This window comes from Lolium rigidum, chromosome 1 (genome assembly GCF_022539505.1).
Source record: "Lolium rigidum isolate FL_2022 chromosome 1, APGP_CSIRO_Lrig_0.1, whole genome shotgun sequence".
Taxonomy (NCBI): Eukaryota; Viridiplantae; Streptophyta; class Magnoliopsida; order Poales; family Poaceae; genus Lolium; species Lolium rigidum.
Genome location: NC_061508.1, coordinates 3,029,731 through 3,048,911, shown reverse-complemented (window position 1 = coordinate 3,048,911; position 19,181 = coordinate 3,029,731). Strand labels below are relative to the sequence as shown.

General features: G+C 43.1%; 1 protein-coding gene, 1 long non-coding RNA gene and 1 pseudogene across 2 annotated transcripts; 2 read left to right on the top strand and 1 right to left on the bottom strand.

The window, feature by feature from the left end:
• Positions 1 to 112: 112 nt before the first annotated feature.
• On the bottom strand, positions 113 to 1,582 carry LOC124666221. Its single transcript, XR_006990828.1, has 3 exons — positions 1,496 to 1,582; positions 446 to 1,407; positions 113 to 335 (listed from the first exon to the last, which is right to left on the bottom strand). It is a non-coding gene; the product is annotated as an uncharacterized LOC124666221 (long non-coding RNA).
• Positions 1,583 to 5,072: 3,490 nt separating this feature from the next.
• Positions 5,073 to 8,654, top strand: LOC124703209 (annotated as a pseudogene).
• Positions 8,655 to 18,175: 9,521 nt separating this feature from the next.
• On the top strand, positions 18,176 to 18,888 carry LOC124703198 (BON1-associated protein 2-like). The gene has a single exon (XM_047235429.1). The coding sequence runs from the start codon at positions 18,176 to 18,178 to the stop codon at positions 18,824 to 18,826; it is 651 nt and encodes a 216-aa protein (XP_047091385.1). The 3' UTR covers positions 18,827 to 18,888.
• Positions 18,889 to 19,181: the final 293 nt, after the last annotated feature.

Below are 19,181 nucleotides of genomic sequence, written 5' to 3'. Positions count from 1 at the left end.
GCTGCGGAAATGCATTGCTACAACAGAAGACTCCGAAATATGTTACTCTACTGAATAAAATGCTTATTTATATGTATCTCTAAGTTTGCCAACAGTGAATGTGACTCGCAATTCCACGTTAATATTAAAGTGTTTTACAGAATCTCAATTAAATTATAAACTAACATCTCGCAGAATTAATAGAGAGAAGCTGTCACGTTAGATAACCAAGACAATGCAAACACATTAGCTCACTTTTTAAATAACCGGGTATGAAACCAACAACTTATCGACTTAATCCCTCTCCAAAGTGATTCTTCCACTACTCCATATCCATCATGGCACTAAGTACATACCTGCAATTTGACGAAGCACATGTGAAACTTGTATTAGGAAAATAATCTAGCCCACACTATAAGAAGGATCATAACTTTAATACGGCGGAGTTATGCAAATACCATCTTACATCGGTTGGTTTGCTTTGCTCTATTCAACCCATTACACTTTGAGGATGATATTATTGGTGCCTCGGATATGCACATCCAACATATGCAAATAAGAAATATCAATGCCCTCATAGGGAATAATTTTGTGCACCCACCTAAATTAGAAGTGATTTTTTGTATGGAATAAAACACAACACGAAAACCAATATAAAGATCTGAATTAGTGCAAGTGCAGGATCTGTAGAAAATGATTACATAGTACAAATAAAAGTAAAATATGAAACTGAAATGTACTTATGAAGGCAAAGCAAGCCAGCTAATGGTATTCAATGTCTTTCAGTTGTAAATGAAATAAGTATGTTATTAGATCTCTACTATCTTTGAGTTGTGATCCAAATACTTAAAAAAAACTTTGTCTTATGAAACAAATCTGCAGGGCAAAATAATTCTCCTATGATTTCATAAATACATTAAGGGATGAATGTTACTTGATAATAATTAAAAACAATTCCCAGAGCATATGGTTTACCCATGGTCACATAACAAAATCGAACTGGCACACATGAACGCTTTGTTGCTATAGAAGGACCATTGCCATCATCTGTTTATCCAGCATAAGTAGATGTAGATCTGATACAATAACATTAATATTATAATAGTACCTGCTGCAAGAATCAACATTAATGTGTTTAGTTCGTGTTGATATAAGTTCTTATTGGAATGAGAAGATACAATACAACCATAAGGACTATGGAAAAAACAGACTGCAATCTTAGGGAAAAAGACTACTCAAATTTCAAGAAATAAAAAAGGGCCATTCGTATTTACATTCTCACTACAGAAATCAGCATGTGCTATGAATAACCTGCTGTCATGCCAAATATTGTACCAGTGAAAAACTATAGCCATGAGTGATGCAACGAAGATTTAAGTTGTAACTGACCCACTGGAACTATAGGTTAGGTGGCGCTAGTAATAGCATCTGCAGGATTGTGTATAATGTTTCAATTAGTAAACAATGGCTGCCTGAAATGTAAAACTTCTGAGTAGCGTACAAAACAGTCATTTACCTGATGTTGAGAAAATCTGAACTGGAGCATATTTGTTTCTTAGCCAGCAGTTCGTCAGAACACACTGCAAGGGTAAGCACTGATGAGTGACCACACAATCTGTAAGGGACATATTCATCGAGAAACCAAAATAAATATGGGAAGATAATACTTGCTGTAGTTCATGTAGTCTATCTGGCTCTGCAGTTTTGGAGCCCAGCTGAAGAACTCAATAAGGAAGAATATAATTCTAAATCTGCAGAGATGTAATAAAAATAAGCTGAAATAGAAGGGAGAGGGGAATCCGCCTAGCTTGTAAGTCAAAAATCCTCTCAATTTTAACAAATCCAAGAACGCAGTAAGGAAGAATATAATTCTAAATCTGCAGAGATGTAATAAAAATAAGCTGAAATAGAAGGGAGTGGGGAATCCGCCTAGCTTGTAAGTCAAAAATCCTCTCAATTTTAACAAATCCGTTGTCAATGCTAATGGGCAGGTAGGGTATGGAAGATCTGAAGATCACCTGGTGAAAACATGGCCGTGATGGCGAGGCAACGGCCGGTGCATGGTGAGGAAGAAGAAGAATTACTCTGGTTGTGTGGACTGAGATTGGGAAGGGATTCATCCTATGGGGATTGAATACGCTGGTATATATGAAGAGGAGAATAATATACAGGGAAGGAGAAGAGACATGCGTGATGTAAGACAACATAAATTTTGGCTGAACTTCCTCCATCAATTCCTATGCAGTTATTTCTCGTGGGGATCCTAGGGAAGATGAGAAGAGTCCACTGTCCCGGAGATCGTGGAGAGGAGAGAATTGATGCGTATCGTTGGGCATGTCAAGGGGCGGTGGAGAGCAGCAGGGAGGACAAAAAGCGTTGTCATTTCACGGAGGAGTCTGCCCGAGTAGATAGATGAAAACTTTTAATCCGGTGACGTGGCTCACTGTGAGACCAGCAAAATGGGGCCATCTATTAAGAAAGAGAAGATTCGCACTAGAAGATTATTATATATAGGATTATTTTTATAAGATATGTTCATACGAATTAAACAACAAGTGGTAGTAGTAAATTATTGGAGGAACCTACCCACACTTTTCACTTTGCTCCCACCTTTTCTCACTGGGATAGGTGCACATCCAAACAGAGCAAAAGCTTCTGTCAAGGCAAAACAGAGCAAAAGCTCGCTCATTTCCCCAGCTTGTGCGTAAACCCAAGTGGCGCAGTCTCCGTAACACGCCGCAGCAGACGCAGAACCCTCGTGTATCTGCAGCGCAGCGAGAGGAGGAGGAGCACGCCGTCGCCGTCCCCGTCCCAGTCGCCGTCCCCGTCGCGCTGTCCCGCGCCTCTGCTTCCGCTCCTCCCTCGAGGTGTCCTTCTCCTCCTCGTCCACCTCGCGGCAGGGAGCGTGTCCTCTGACCAGCAATGGCGGTATGCTCTCTATCTTGGCCCCTCTACTGCGATGTTAGCGCCTCTCCCATCCGACTTACTTTGACAGAAGCTGCATCTCGGTTAGGTATTCTTTTTTTTTTTGCGAAAGCGGTTAGGTATTCTTAGGAGTACTTCTCGTGCGATTCGCCGATTCCGTCGTTCTTACCACGGAATGCTCAATCGTAGGAACCCTCCAACCCGATGCGATTTATCCCTGACTTGTCAGTCTGTGCGCGATTCGGTTTTGCTGATGGGGTTTTTGTGGTTTGTTCGATGAAAAATGTAATTTTCCCCCCTTGGCGGATTTGTTCCATGTCCTAGAATTGGATCCGGGTGTAATGGTTGATTTTCCCTACTTCGTGTTGCGTTAGATGGTTAGCCTCTTAATCTTTTTCTCATACCGCGCGATCAGTTTTACTTGTCCTTGTCTGCACTTTCACACATTGGTCATGGATCAGGATTGCACCAAATTGGATGCCGCACTAGTTTCTCAAAATACTGACCTTTATAGGTGAAATCGCAGCACTAGCTGGGAAATCGCAGCACTAGCTGGACACCTTACTGTACATAGGACACTCTCATCTGTATATATTTTTTGATGGTCCATTCGATCTAATATACTATGTTTTAATTTTTTATGCATTCTGGACTCGTTTTTTTTTACATGACCCTAGAATAGTTGAATGATGCCGTGCTGATTTCTCTTTCGGGGTTTGAACTGTGGCTTGGTGCCTTGTTTCCTGTGTTGTTTGTGTACACGTTGATACTCTTGTGATTAGCCATAGCATTAACAGGGCGACACTCCTTAATAGGGGAATCTGTGGTTCTAGTTTCTGTTATAGTGATACACCCACCTATGTATATGATGAAAAAGTTCCTGCTTCTCTGGCACTTGAGCTCATGCATTTGAGCAGTTCATCTGGACCGCAAATTACTGTTGTTTATCCATATGATACAAGAATCATCAACCCATTCTGCAGTAGTGCCTGTTTGCTTAATCTTATTCCAGCTGACAACAGGCGGACCTGGTCAATCTGATCAACTACTTATATTTACCAACCTGATCACTTTCCTCCCAAAAATAGCCATGTTATGCATAATCTGCTGTACTGCCCAGAGAACTATTCTTCCTTACATCTGAAAAGTAGCATATTTCGGTTTGTTATGCCTCCAGCCTCCCCATCATCCCCGTAAATGGATATTTGAACTGTTTCTGATTGTACTAATGCTTTTCTTTGGGCATTAGCTTCATGTATTGTTATGACAGGTGTGGAGGGGAGTTTGTGCAATATCAAAAAGATGGCCTTTTCTTCTTCCTTTTTTATGTGTCTTGAAAACTCTAGAACTGAACCTTGATGTGCTAATTTTGTTATAGAGATTTTAATTGCGATATCTTGTGCTAGTTGTGGCCTTATGGCGCAATGAAATTCTTACCTTATGCTATTTTATTCTTTTTAATTGCTTTTCTTGTGGTTTACTTTGAATATTGACCGAGTAGTGCTTAACTCATGTCTCAGGACTGGGTTAGCTGTAGTGATGACAGTGATAACTTTAGTTGGGGAAGTGATGACTGTTGTGAAATGTATATGTGGATTGCCTAGCCCTTTCCATCAGTTCGGACTTTTGGTTCAAGTGGCTAGTGCATGAAGCTTAACATGGTATCAGAGCCCCAGGTCTCGAGTTCAAATCCTGGCTTTCACATGGTTTTCGCAATTATGCCTAAAAATTGTTGTTGCCCCCTCTTTAGCCACCGCGATGCCCTGTTTCGGTGTGCTCTTCTTCTTTCACGTGTTGACTTTCTCTTCTCCCGTCACACGCGAGTGGGGGTGTTGTGAAATGTATATGTGGATTGCCTAGCCCTTTCCATCAGTTCGGACTTTTGGTTCAAGTGGCTAGTGCATGAAGATCAGGCTTTCACATGGTTTTCGCAATTAAGCCTAAAAATTGCTGTTGCCCCCCTCTTACATGGTTTTCGCAATTAAGCCTAAAAATTGTTGTTGCCCCCCTCTTTAGCCACCGCTGATGCCCTGTTTCGGTGTGCTCTTTTTCTTTCACGTGTTGACTTTCTCTTCTCCCGTCACCGCGAGTGGGGGTGTTGTGAAATGTATATGTGGATTGCCTAGCCCTTTCCATCAGTTCGGACTTTTGGTTCAAGTGGCTAGTGCATGAAGCTTAACAATGATGAGGCTAAGCCCTCATGGTCTCCGGTCTTGAGGAACTTGGACACCCCTGGCCCATCCACACTGGTACGTCAGGTAGCCACAGATAGAAAATTGTATATTTTTCACAAGAGCCACAATTTGTTATTAGTATGATCATGGTGTGATATTTGTTCGTGCAATTGTCTAAAGGATCCTAATCGGTGGGCCAATGGGGAAGCACCGTCTACTTCTTTAGTGGAGGTATTTATGGGAATGGGTTTCCCAAAAGAGATAGTCGTGAAGGGCATTACAGAGATTGGTAATAATATTAAAAATAATCAGTTTCATTTCATTTGTCTTATTTGTGTCTGCACCTTTTGTTCTAACTGAGGCTTTTGCTTTCAGGGCATAGTGATGAAAATAGATTGCTTGAGCTGCTTCTCACATATAAGGTATTTGTCAATATGCTTTATTACTGTGTTTATCCTATGATTCTCTTGCTGCATGGTGGCAATGATCGTATATTGCAATTGTTCATGTGAAATGCAGGCACTAGGTGATGAAGCTGCAGTGGGTAATTGCTGTGCCTCTGGTTCCGCCCCCACAACTGTTGAAGATGACGATGATCTTGATTTTGAAAACTGGGATAACAATGATGATGCTGGTGGTAGAGAGCCCAACTCTGATAGTTCTGACGACAAGGTAGATGATGCATTATTTTTAGTTCAGTAGCTGAGAATTCTTTGATGATATGTATGCTCATATATGTGAAATCTTTGGGATGCATGCCTTGACAACTTCTCCGATGATTCCTCTTCTTAGTGAGTGTCATGCATACCTTGAGCACTCAATATATGTATTGTTTTACCTTTGTTTTTTTTGCTCCCAGTCATTCATTGGTGTAGAATTGCATTGTGAATTTTGAATATTTGGTTTATTTCATAGAATTCTCATCATGTTTAAGGTTTGTCATGTAAAAGTGTATCGTTTTAGGAAGTGGCACTATACCAATACCTCCCACAGAATAATCAAACAAACTGGAGAATAGTAGCAAGTGTATTATTGTCCTGCTTGTTTATGGTTTTGATGAAGGCATTGTGCATAGTTTAAGATTCTTATTTTGAATTACAAAAATGAGGATTCATGGCTTAACTGACATTGTCTACAAAAAGGTTCAAGATTCTTCTTTTGACTTTCTGTTACAGAAAATGATCCTATTACTGAAAAAGGACATCACATACCACACTAGTGGTATCAAACTTCCCTCCAAGACTAACCTCAAGAAGAGACACATCTACCTGTTAGAGCCAAAAAATAAAAAAATGAAGTATTCGATCCATAAATGTTCCTCTAGAAGTGCATACACAGAGTCACTAATATAGAAATGCCAGAATTTAAAATATGCGATACGATTTTCTTACAAGTGTGTCTAAATAGATCGGCCCACAAGGTATGCAAATAGAATGAGTGGCGAGAACATTGTGTGGTTCAATCCTATTAATGTCTAGATACATGTAATGACTGAAAACAACAAGTAGGGAAAGAGCATGGAGTGTTTGATCTCTAATACACCTGCTCAGCAGAAATTTCTTGTATGCTAGCAAGGCAATGAACCTGAAATAGGGTGGCCTGGGAACATTGTCATCAGTCTTCTCATGAGGATACACCGATTTTCTTCCAAAACCATCAGTTTTTAACTTTTTGACGAAAGCAGCATGAAAAAGCATTTGCATTTGTAAAAACCACCAATTTGCATTGATTAATACGAGCATTTGCAACTCTTGTATTAATGTCCTTCTCGAATAACACCGGAGAAAAAAACTGAGTTCCTTAATGATCTCATTTTCTCGGTCGGCTTTTCTCTCTCTAGTTTATTGGCTAGTTAGTGCTATTCATTTCTTGATCATTGATTAGCTCTAGTCCCTCTTATTTTGTCTCGTTCTCTGTAGATGTCGCTAATCACTATGCAGTTGTATATTCGATCAGCAGAGTTCGGTTGGCATTAAGAAGCCAGTGAGATGTAGAAAGTGTATTTTCTAATCTAGGCTTTGGTTGTGCTTTTGTGCAGGATTTTCTGCAAGAGTTATCAGAGAAGGACAAGAAGATAAATTTATTACTAGAGATGGGATTTCCGAAGATGAAACCAATGTGGCCATTACAAGATGTGGTATGCCCCCCTTTTGTAGATAGGTGCGATCATGGTTTATCGGAATATGTGCCTTATGTTGTATATCTCTGGTTACATTTTTCTAGGTGCCAATGCTGATCTTTTTGTATTACTTGATTCAGTCTCTGCATCACAGTATGCAGGAGATTATAATTCTAGGAACTTCTCTGGCCATGAGGTATTTGGTGGTTTGATTGTACATTTGAATAGGAAAATTGCTTCACTCTTTTAATCTAATTTATAGACACTCGAGTCAATGCATGTTTGGTAGGTTATGGATAGATTCTTTAGGTTCTGTTGGAGAGGGAAGAAAAGCAAGATTGATGGATGAGAGAAAGAAAAAGAGAAAGCGGTATGGAGTTGGAGCACAAGCCAATCGCCCCCCCTTGGATGGTAGCCTTGGCCAAGCAATGCCTCTCCCAAAGCCAATGGCTGGATTTAACCTTCCTGGTGACATGCGAACACTTATCAGAGTGCTTCCTGAACAAGCTACCGGACGGCCTTTTTTCTTTGAAAATGTGGCCCTAGCTCCCAAAGGTGTATGCCAAACCATCTCACGAAATTTGTATGACATTCAACCAGAGTTTGTAGACTCGAAGTATTTGTGTGCAACTGCGAGAAAACGAGGATACATACATAATTTGCCAATTGATAACAGATCTCCTATCCATCCCATCCCTCCAAAGACCATATTTGAGGCCTTTCCTCATTACAAGAAGTGGTGGCCTTCCTGGGATCAAAGGAGGCAGCTCAACTGCCTGCTGACTTGTGTTGGAACTACAACACTGACACAACGGATTCAGTGTGTTCTTGCAAGATCAGACAATCCGCCGGCTACAGATGTTCACTATGTCATGAAAGAGTGTAAAAAATGGAATCTTATCTGGGTTGGAAAGAACAAAGTTGCTTCGTTGGAGCCTGATGAGTATGAATATTTACTTGGTTTCCCTAAAGACCATACTAGAGGAGTTGGCAGGACAGAGAGGTACAAAGCTCTCGGCAACTCATTCCAAGTTGATACAGTTGCTTACCACCTTTCAGTTCTCAGAAACATGTTTCCCAATGGTGTAACTGTATTGTCCTTATTTAGCGGTATTGGAGGAGAGGTTGCTCTGCACCGACTTGGGATCCAGATGAAAACAGTCGTATCTGTTGAGATAAGCGAAGTTAACAGGAGGATTTTGAGGGGTTGGTGGGACCAGACTCAGACAGGCACATTGATTGAGATTGCTGATGTGAAGTCGCTCAGTAATGATAGAATTGCATCACTCGTTAGCAGATTTGGCGGGTTTGACTTGGTGATTGGGGGCAGCCCATGTAACAATCTTACCGGGAGCAACCGACACCACCGTGTTGGCTTGGATGGTGACCATTCTTCTTTGGCCTACCATTATTTCAGGATCTTGGGTGCTGTCAAGTCGTCTATGGCGAGTTTGTAGCATAATCATTGTTTATGTGACCTCAGGTATGAACAAATGTGTTTCTTTTGTTTATGTCTACCATTATTATGACTATGAAAATTCGCACTGATTGCATCTATCTGTATTGATCCACTGGACAACTTCTAATTTACACAAACTACCCCCCATATAGTTTTTCCTTCATTTGAGAGAACCACTCCTGCTGTTATATTTGAAATAAGGTAGATGTCTTGATCATATGAATAGTCTATACAGTCATGCTATGGCTATCCACTGCACTTGCCTCAATAGAAATTTGGGAGTTGGTAAATTCTTTTTTGAATGGACTTGGATGAAGGACGGAAACAGCAATAAGAGATAGCAAAATTAAATAAGTTTTCTGCAAATCAACTAGAGCATTCAGAACCTTTCGTGGTATACAGAAAATGATGGGCGATAGCAATAGACAGCACTAAAATTTCTGGCAGGGATCTCTTAGTTTTTTGTTTTTGTGAAAAGGGATCTCTTACTTATTTGTACCTACTGCATTGCAAGCCATAAGCTCAAGCTAGGCTCACAGAGTTATGCTGATGTTTGTTTGCCTGAATTCACTAGACACTTGGAAGGTTGCTTTTCCCCCGCAACCTCTCCCTCGTGTATTCTTTGGAAGATGGTAGAACATGACGTTTGTTCGACAGGGTGGTCATGAAGACTGACAATTTAGACCCTAATTTTGTTTTATTGGATGGTTAGTGTGTTGATCCAGAATTTGTAGTTAATGGATGGATGCTTGTATGAATAGCGTGTAGAAATTTGTCAGGCTAGTCACTAGTGTTTGCTTGTATGGCTAGCGTGTAGAAATTTGTCAATATGCCTAAACTCGAAATCGTCATTCTGTTTAAACTTGAATGATGCATGCATGGATAGATGTGTAGAAATTGGCCTCATTTTGTTTATTCCCCTAGGTGTACAATAGTGTGAAATTTCCTTGTTCGAAGCAACCTCCAGATCATAGAAGTAGTACCAGTAGTTTCCTAATTGTGTACAGTGTTCTTATATAGAAATACTAGCAGAATTCCGTAGATGTTGGCAATAAGACAGTGAGGCTTTTTTTTTGCGGGAGAATTGGACAGTGAATCAGATAAATAAGTTGATGTTTATATGTACGCTTTAAGTTCAGTTTTAGATGTGCTTGCCAGTCATTATTTATTCGTAAGTTTATAACCGAGCTTGTCAGTATTGATTGATGCTATCCCATCATCCCATGTATTCTGTTGCTCATACATGGTTAAATCCGGCTTAGTAAACTGGCAACAGTTTTGCGTCTTTGCTGTCACAAATCGTGGCATCATCTTGCCGGTTTAGCTATGCACAGATACCACAGGAAGCTTTGTGCTAGTATAAAAGAAGCAAGAAGGACCCTTCCTTTTTTTTTGAGATCAGACAGGAGATAGCCGAGAGTAGGATGATGGGATGATTTGCGTTTGTTTCCCGTTTGTTTCAAACGATTCTAAGTATTGTACATGTCCTGCCGTGTTTCTGGATAAGTAATATATATTGCTGATATTGCTGTTGGTTGGTTGGTTGTGCAGCTGGTTGTTTTATTTGGTAACCTGTGGTTTGGTAAGATTTGCACTTGAAAGAATAACCTGCGCAGAGGCTGGGGATTCCTCTTTTCAAAAAAAAAAAAAGAAGATAACCTGTGTTTTACCAACATTTGCACTTAAAAGATAACATGTGCTTTGCCAAGATCTGCACTTAAGAGATAACCTGTGATTTGGTAAGATACATACTCTTATCTGCCATCTATTTCGTGGAGCTGGAAACCTGAAGAATGGTTTCCATGTCCCTTTCATTGCCCTTTGCATGCCACGAAGATGCAATTGCTCTGGTGTGCCATAATAATCTCTTAATGTTCAGACCTCCAGTTCTTATTCCACCTGTTTTTTTTCGATTATGTGATTGCCATGTTATTTTTTCCGTCCTGAAACCCCATCCTTGGAAACTCTGCAAACATGTGGTGTGCCATATCCTGTTTTTCGGCCTTTACAACTCTGCAAAGACATGGTTCAGGTAATGGCCTTTCTTGTGGCTTACAGTTTCTCTTCTATTTACAGGCGCAGCTGAAAAGTCAGGGTGGAGATCAATGTCCCCTGGATGGCTGATCCGAGGTTGCAGTCTCTTCAGCTAATGAAAACATGTCCTCTTTTCAAGTGAAACATTTGCAATCTTCAGCTAAATGTAGCCAGTGTTTTTTGTGTTGCCTGCCATTGCTTGGCCTATCTTCTGTTGCTGTCCAAACTGGGAATGTTGTTCAGTGAAAACAGAAGATGTGATGCGGAGCAACAGCGCAAATGAATTAACTGAGACACGATAGTAGACTGTTAGTACTACTCCCAAGTTGCTGGGAGCAGACGAGAAGTTTCTGCAGGTTGTAATTAGTTTATTTGAAATTCTGTATTAGATGTTCCTTGGAGAGGAGGAAGGGAAGATGCCAGACATGCATATACTATACTACTCTGGAAGATCTAATTTATACTACTTTTTTGTCGGCACGAAAATGTACTGCAGTTCTAGTTGTCTGCAAGATGATAATCTACATAATGTGTTTTTTCACATACCAAAATGCAGCACTGCTCTTCAATCAAAACGCAAGTATATGTCTGCTTTGTCGCCGCAGCTGCTGCCGTGTTGCCGGCGGCTCCACCTCGTTGTTCAACGCCGCATGGATTGCGATGCCCATTATCACAAGTGCAGATTCCAGATGCACCTTGCAACCGTGATACACCTTTCTTGCGAACCCCAGCTGTACAGCAAGCTACACTGACCCAGATCAGCGGCGGATCCGCCACTCCTCTGGCACGCACAAACATTGGTATGCTCTCGTACGCCTGAATATTGCATTGACTCTTCCTTTTCAAAATAGGCTTTCGCCTAATATATTTAATAATTTAATATAGCAATTACACGGTACAACTACTAGGCCTCACCGCAAGTGAAGCCCAAAGAAAACAAAAGAGAAAGAAAAAAGAAAGCAAAAGAGAAAGAAAAGAGAAACTAATGTTAACAACATCGGACCGGCGAAAATGAAGATATCAGTTAACCGCTACGCCCTTCAGAGAATTCCCACCATGCTCTTAGCATTCCGATGCACCGTGTACCAAGCAACACCTTTAGGAAGGAATGTGACGACGACGCTGCTGCCTGGACTGGTCCTAGAGTTTCCCTCGGTACGCGGAGGAGCGAGGGGATGGGGTACACCCGACGCCCTCCAGGAAGGAAGGGTGGCTCATGTGGGCATCACCATGTCAGTGTTAGCCAAACCAACAAGGATATCTCCCGACCCCTAAATCCATGCCCCGGACGTTCCATCCTGCTCCACCAAACTCGACGCCCACCAAGGCGTGCCACCACGGCCTTGCAGTCACCAATGTGTATCAACATGACCATCAAAACAAGAGCAACAAGATCGAGAAGGGCTAGCCAGGAGCAAGAAGCGGCAGGGCAGCGGCCACGTGGGAGGGAACCGCCTCCACCACCATTGACGGTAACTGCCCGGACGCAGGGACATGACCAATCCATGCCCACCTAGCCTGGCCGAGCCCAAGGTGGGCTTGCGACCCTCTCGTCACCACGCTGTAGCACACTGTGTCGCCAACCCACCACCCCAGCTCGAGCCGCCCCTCCGTCCACCGGAGACAACATAGACACGCTCGGCCCCGGCCCACCCAGTCCTAGATGGGGCCCGAAGGGCCTAGATTTGTGCTAGACGGCCACTTCCACGAGCCACTGCGCCGCCCCACAGCAAAGGAGCCACGTCATCGCCATCCGGGAAAGCGTGCCACCATCGGAATCACCGATGGCCAAGGAGACCTCGCGTCTCCCCTGCAAGAGTGCGGGGAAGGGAAATTCTGCTCATCAAAATTGAGCCTTCTTATGAATTTGGATCACGATATAACGAACTCCACCTTGAGACAAATTCCTTCTTGTAGCATGAACTTTAACAATCACCTGAAAAACAAAGAAAACAATTGTTGGAGCCAACACACTTGGTCTAAATAGCTATACCAACCAAACTCGAGCAAAGCTCAAACTTGGCAACATGAACTGACTTTGTCATCATATTTTGCAGTATTATCATGAGTACTAACCTTGCATACCTTCAGTTTACCTTGTGCAATGATGTCGCAAACATAATGGTACTTGACATCAATGTACTTCATCCTCTCATGTAACATATGGCACTTTGAGTGTCAAAAAAAATTAATGCAAGAATCATCTTCATAAAGCTCAGTATACAAACCTTTCAACCAAAGAGAATCTTTGAAAGCTTCAGCAATCGACATGTATTCTACCTTAGTTGTAGATTTACCAACACCTGGTTGTAACATTGCCTTCCAACTCACAACACATCTACCAACAATGAACACATAACTTTTGAGGAACCTCTGCTTATCCAAGTCGGTAGAAAAATCTGAATCCACATAGCCAGCGAGTCCCTCATCGGTCTAGTCAAACTTCAAGAAAGGTTTAGATGTGCCACACTGAACAACTTTCCAATATTCTTTACCAGGATTAGCCATGTATTGATTGACCAAACTTATAGCATATGAAAATCAGGACGAGGATAAACCATGGCATACATCAATGAACCAACAACACAAACATATGGAACTCGTGATATATACTCAATATTTTATCAGTACTAGGACATTGCATAGAAGATCCATGGCATACATCAAACATAAAGGGACCTCTTTAATTTGCACACAAGATCCTCCTTACTAGGCACAACATAACCTTCAGATCGATCCATGTATATCTCCTCCTCTAATTCTCCAAGCAGAAAAACAGTCTTTACATCTAGCTGCTCAAAATCAAGATCTTGCATAGCAAGAATATCAAAGAATGCACTAATGAAATCATGCTTCACAATCAGAGAGAATACATCATTATAATCAATACCTTGATTTTGGCTAAACCCTTTTGCTACTAACCTTGACTCAAACCTTGGAGACTCATTAGGAAACACACCTTCCTTTCTTTTGAATACCGACTTATAGCGGGCGGCCTTCTTTTGTTTAGGAATTCGCACAACATTGCATGTGCAATTTTTATCAAGTGATTTCATCTCCTCTTACATAGCAGAAATCCACTTCTCGCAGTCAACAGATGCACCAGCTTCAGTACATGCAGCAGGTTCATAATCGTGCTCCACCTATTTAGCACAACTCAAAACATAATGAACAAGATTACACTATTCAATTAAATGAGGACGTGGACCTTTTGTTATTTCTCGGTCTATCAGCATCAATGAAATTATTTGTTTGCTGTAAAACATGCGATGAGTGTTGAACACCAGTGTTATCATTTTCAGCAACTTCATATCCTTTCTCCTCCACCTGCTTCACCTGCATGGTAATCTTGAGTTGCTCATTATTAGAAACATCAAAAAAATCAATAGCATCAAAAACATCGTAGATGGACTATCATTACACATAATAGCCTCATTAAGAACATCATTCCTTCTTAGTTTCAGGATTCCATAACTTATAAGCCTTAACTCCTGAACCATATATAACTAAGGAACACACACTTAACAGCTCTAGGCTCTAACTTTCCATTATCAACATGTGCATAAGGAATGCAACTGAAAACTCTTAACCGTGAATAACCAGCAAGTGAACCAAACCATACCTCAATGGGAGTTTCCTTATCAAGCATAATGAAAGGTGACATGTTTATCAAGTAACGGTCGGTGCAGGAAGCTTCAGCCCGAAAACGTCCGTCCATACCAGCATTGGATAACATACATCGATCCTTGGAGATGTTGGTTCTATTCATCCACTCAGCCACAACATTATGTTGAGGAGTGTACACCATGGTGTTGTGCCCCACAATGCCTTCGTTGCTTCAAAAAATCATTAAAACACTAGAACAAAATTCTATGCCATTGTCAGTACAAAGTAATTCAGCCTCCTTATCAGATTGCTTCTCTACCATAACTTTCCACTTTCTAAAAGCATCAAAAGCATCAAATTTATGTTTCAGAAAGAAATTCCACAATTTTTTTTGGAGCAATTATCAAAAATAGCAAGCATATAATTTGCACCACCAATTAAGAGAAGTCTCACGGATAAGTTCTCACATATCAACATGCACATAATCTAAAATTCGTTTAGTGGTATGAAAAAAGCATTGAATTTAACTCTCTTATGCTTACCAAAAATACAGAGCTCATAGAACTCCAACTTACTCAAATTGCAGCCATCTAGCAGGTTTCTGTTATGCAACTCTACCATACCATGTTCACTCATATGTCCAAGACGCATATGCCACATATTAATTTTACGAGGTTCATCAACAATACCAGGCAAAGTGATACCTCTGATAATAAATAACTTTACATAATTAATATGACATATCATGTGAATTATAGAAACTTTTGATACCTTTAGAGTCTATGTCTGCCGACGTACTTGTACCATCAACATCAAGGGTATTGAGAGAGATCAAATTTCTGGCCATGGTTGGTATGTGTTTCATCGCGTGTCCTTACCTGAATAGAACCAACGCCAACAATATGACAAGGGTTGTCATTCCCCACAAGCACAAAATCTTCAGTCTTCACAGACTCATATGAACTGAACCAATCTTTGTTACAACAAATATGAAACGAAAATGCAGTGTCAAGTATCCATTCATCATCACGCATGCAAGAAAAATAGCTAGGGATTCACTATTAGAATTATCACTGGAAATAACAACAACCTTACCATCAACATCGGATTTGTTTTTCATTTATTAAGTACCGTTTCTTTCCGCCTTATTCTGCAGCTTCCAAGAATCATCAATATTGTGATTAGAACTTTTAAATATCTGCAGAATTTGTCTCATCCCTTGGACTTTGAGCGACCTCTGTCGGTCTTTCTATTATCTCTGTTGTAGTTGTAGGTGTTTCTTTGCTCAGGTCCGTCTCGAACCTGCATTACTTCTGTCTTAGATGACAACCCCTCAGACCGAACCATAGTTTTCATCTTTTTTGCTCTGCTGGCAGGGACGGAGCTAGAAAAGTTACACCAGGAGGGCCAATTGCATGTAAAATTTCTTAGAGGGGACCATATAAGTAAATCTAGGCAGTTTAGTGTCAAATCTACATATTACCAAAGGGTTGTTTAGAAAAAAAAATCACCATAGGTCGGCCATGATCCTAGCCAGCCCCCTGCTAGCTCCGTCCTTTGCCAAAGGGTGTCAAATCTACATATTACCAAAGGGTTGTTTAGAAAAAAAAATCACATGGCAAAGTATCTGTACAGGGATTCAAACATATAAAAGGGGATGCATCTGGAGAGTGGGAAGTGGTGTAGCTATTGACATTTGGAGGGACCCCTGGATTCCAACAAGCCCCAACAGAAAGTTGATGACGCCAAGGGATCAATGTATTCTCACAAAAGTGGCCGAGCTCATTGATCCTATCTCGGGCCAGTGGGATGTGGAGCTTCTTCAATCAAATTTCCACCAAATTGATGTCAATAGAATACTGCAGATCCCTCTGAATGTAGATGGGTTTGACGATTTTTTAGCATGGCATGGGACAAGAACTGGGAGATTTTCTGTGAAATCGGCATACCATGTGGAATGGCGCCATCAGTTCAATGGTGTGACATGCAGATCCCTTATTGCTGGTACCCCTCTTGACAGCCAAATCTGGGGTTTACTCTGGAAGTTGCAGGTTCCGGCCAAAGTGAAAATTTACTGTTGGAGAATCCTACATGGGCTAATACCACTTAAATCCGTTTTATTTAAAAGACATATAGGTACTGATGGCATTTGTCCAATCTGTAAAGCGGCGGAGGAAGACTTTCTACATATGTTGTTCAATTGTCCTGAGGCGGAATTAATTTGGAGTGGCCTGGGTATTACTGATTTGATACAGAATGCCAAGCTGAATGGATCTTCTGGTTCGGAAGTGTTGGCTTTTCTGCTTAATAAGAGTAATCAGACCGTTCCTGGTTTCGAGTCTATTCATATGAGAGAATTAGTAGCGGTATCTTCTTGGTATATCTGGGTGGTTGAGAAGAACAAGATCGCATGGTGAGCAAGTTCCGCCTATAATGAAATGTATTACTTCTATTCGTTCAATTACAGCGAACAATGAACGCATAAAAGGTTCAGGAGGGGCCCATGATAGAGTTACCTGGCTGAAGCCAAGAAACAATTATGTGAAGGTAAACACCGATGCAACTTTTATAGAAAGTGAGGAATCTGGTGCGACGGGGGCTGTGATCCGTGATAGCCAGGGTGTATTCCTGGCAGCAGGAGCTACTTTCATCCCCCATGTTCCGTCGGCGAGCATGGCGGAAGCTTTGGCTGTGTGTCACGGGCTGAAGTTGGCAAGAGACCTCGGATACACTTCGGTCCAATCCGAATCGGACTCGTTGGAAGTGATCCAACTATGCACAGGTACTGAACGGATATGGAATGATGCAACTGCTATTTATGCGGAGATTTTGGAGTGCGCAGGTAGTATTGGTATGGTAGAATTTGTTCATTGTAGGAGGGAGACAAACATTGTGGCTCATGATATTGCTAGGCATTGCTTTAGGTCTAGAATTTCTTGTACCTGGGTCGATGAACCCCCTAGTTTTCTTCTCCAACCCCTCCTTCATGATGTAACAATTCTGTAACCTTTGTGAGGCGGCAAGTTTTCTGGACGCACTCTTTTCCTTCCAGGGTACCGTAAGGGACTGGAAGGTTTTTAATGAGGCGGGCTTGCCGACCTAATATATATAATTTCAAAAAAAAAGCTCCGTCCTTGTCAGCTGGAGAGGCTCGTAAACTTAGTTAGTGAATCACAAATTAATATTATTGTGCCCCGATAATTTGTAAACTAGGCAGTGAGACAACAATAGAAGCGCGAGATCTTCATCATATTTTACCTTCATAGACAACAAATTAGAAACAATCTCTCTAAAGTCGCCGTGATAAATTCCAGGAATTCGCCTAGAAACTAGTTTTTTTAATGGGGCGTAGAAACTAGCTACTTTTGACCCGTCGCGTCTATTGAGGGTGTTCTTGGAGCAGTAACCAGTTAACCACTATGCCGTCTGAGTACCAGGAAAGTCACGTACCCCCCTTTTCCAAATTCCACGAGGATTCGTCACTGCAAATAATCTTGTTTGTGTTTGGAATTCTCACTTTTTTGGTTTAAAAAACTGATCTGGGACGCAGACCACGGACGGGCTCTTCCACGTCGGCAGCGCGAAGGTGCCACGAAGCGCGCGCCAAGCGGGCCGGGCAACAAGCTGGTCTGAAAGCAAAAGGTTTCGCGCCAACCGCCTTCTCTGCGGTTTCGCGCGCTCCATGCGAGAAGCTACTGCGTCTTCTCCTCCCTGTCCTCTTGCCTCCTTCCTCGCTCAATTCCTCCCGAGGAATCATTCAAACCCGCGCATGGATATAAACGCGCGGGCGACCGGCTCCATTCCCCCCGCCGCCACCGTACGTCGCCGATCGACGGAGATCACCTCACCACCTTTCTGCCGTGAGCTAGAACGCGCACGATGTCGTCGTCCTGGTTCACCTCGTTCTCCAAGAACGGCGCCGGGGAAGAAGAAGAGCTAGGAGGCTTGGCGCTGGAGGTGACCGTGCTGTCAGCGGAGTCGCTCCGCCTGCCCCCGTCCTACTCGCCGCTGCCACGCCGGCTGCGGCCCTACGTGGCGGTATCGACGTCCGCCGACTGCTCCAGCACGGACGTGGCATCGTGCTCGTCCGGGGGTGGCCAGCACTCGTGGGACGGCGACGCGCGCCTCGTGGTGCCCGTGGGCGCGGGGTTCCTGGAGGGCCGCGACGACGTGCGCGTGGCGCTGTTCTCGGAGTCGGGCTGCGCGCGGCGGCTCGTGGCCGGGGGCGACACGCCGCTGGGCTGGTGCCGCGTCCCGGCCGCCGACGTCCTCGACGGCCTCCGCCCGCCCCGCGCGCTGCGCAGGCTCAGCTACTCGCTCCGCTGCCCCCGCAACTACGGGGCCGGGCACGGGGTCGTCCACCTCGCCGTGCGCGTCATCGGGGACGTCGAGGTCGTCCGCGCAGCCCCGCCCGCGCAGCCGGGGTGGTGCCGTGTGGCCATGGGCATACCGGTGTCAGGCCCCTCTGCCGCCGCCGCGGCCGTGGTCGGCACTCCGTCGCCGTGGTCGTGGAGCGAGACGTCGCGGTGAGGAGGCGGCGGCGGCGGCGACAGCGAACAACTAGCGCGGCCGCGGAAAAGCGGTAGAATTTGCGCACGGCGACCAGGTAGCTGCCGGCCGGGAAGACGAAAGCGATGGACGATTGATTAGTCAAACTACGTGTACCTGGCGAGGAAGATGTCCGTCCTCCGATGATTCCTCGCACCTACGTCTACGTGCGTGCGTGAGTAGATTAGATTTGACGTGCTGTCTTCCGTTCCGGCCGGCGGCGCGCGCGGGGTGCTTGATCGAGACCGACGTGTGGAAAACGGCCGAACGTGACGGCCGGTGTATATATACATTACGTCTTTGAGGGAAGGTTCGGCATCACTGCAGGAAACCAGTT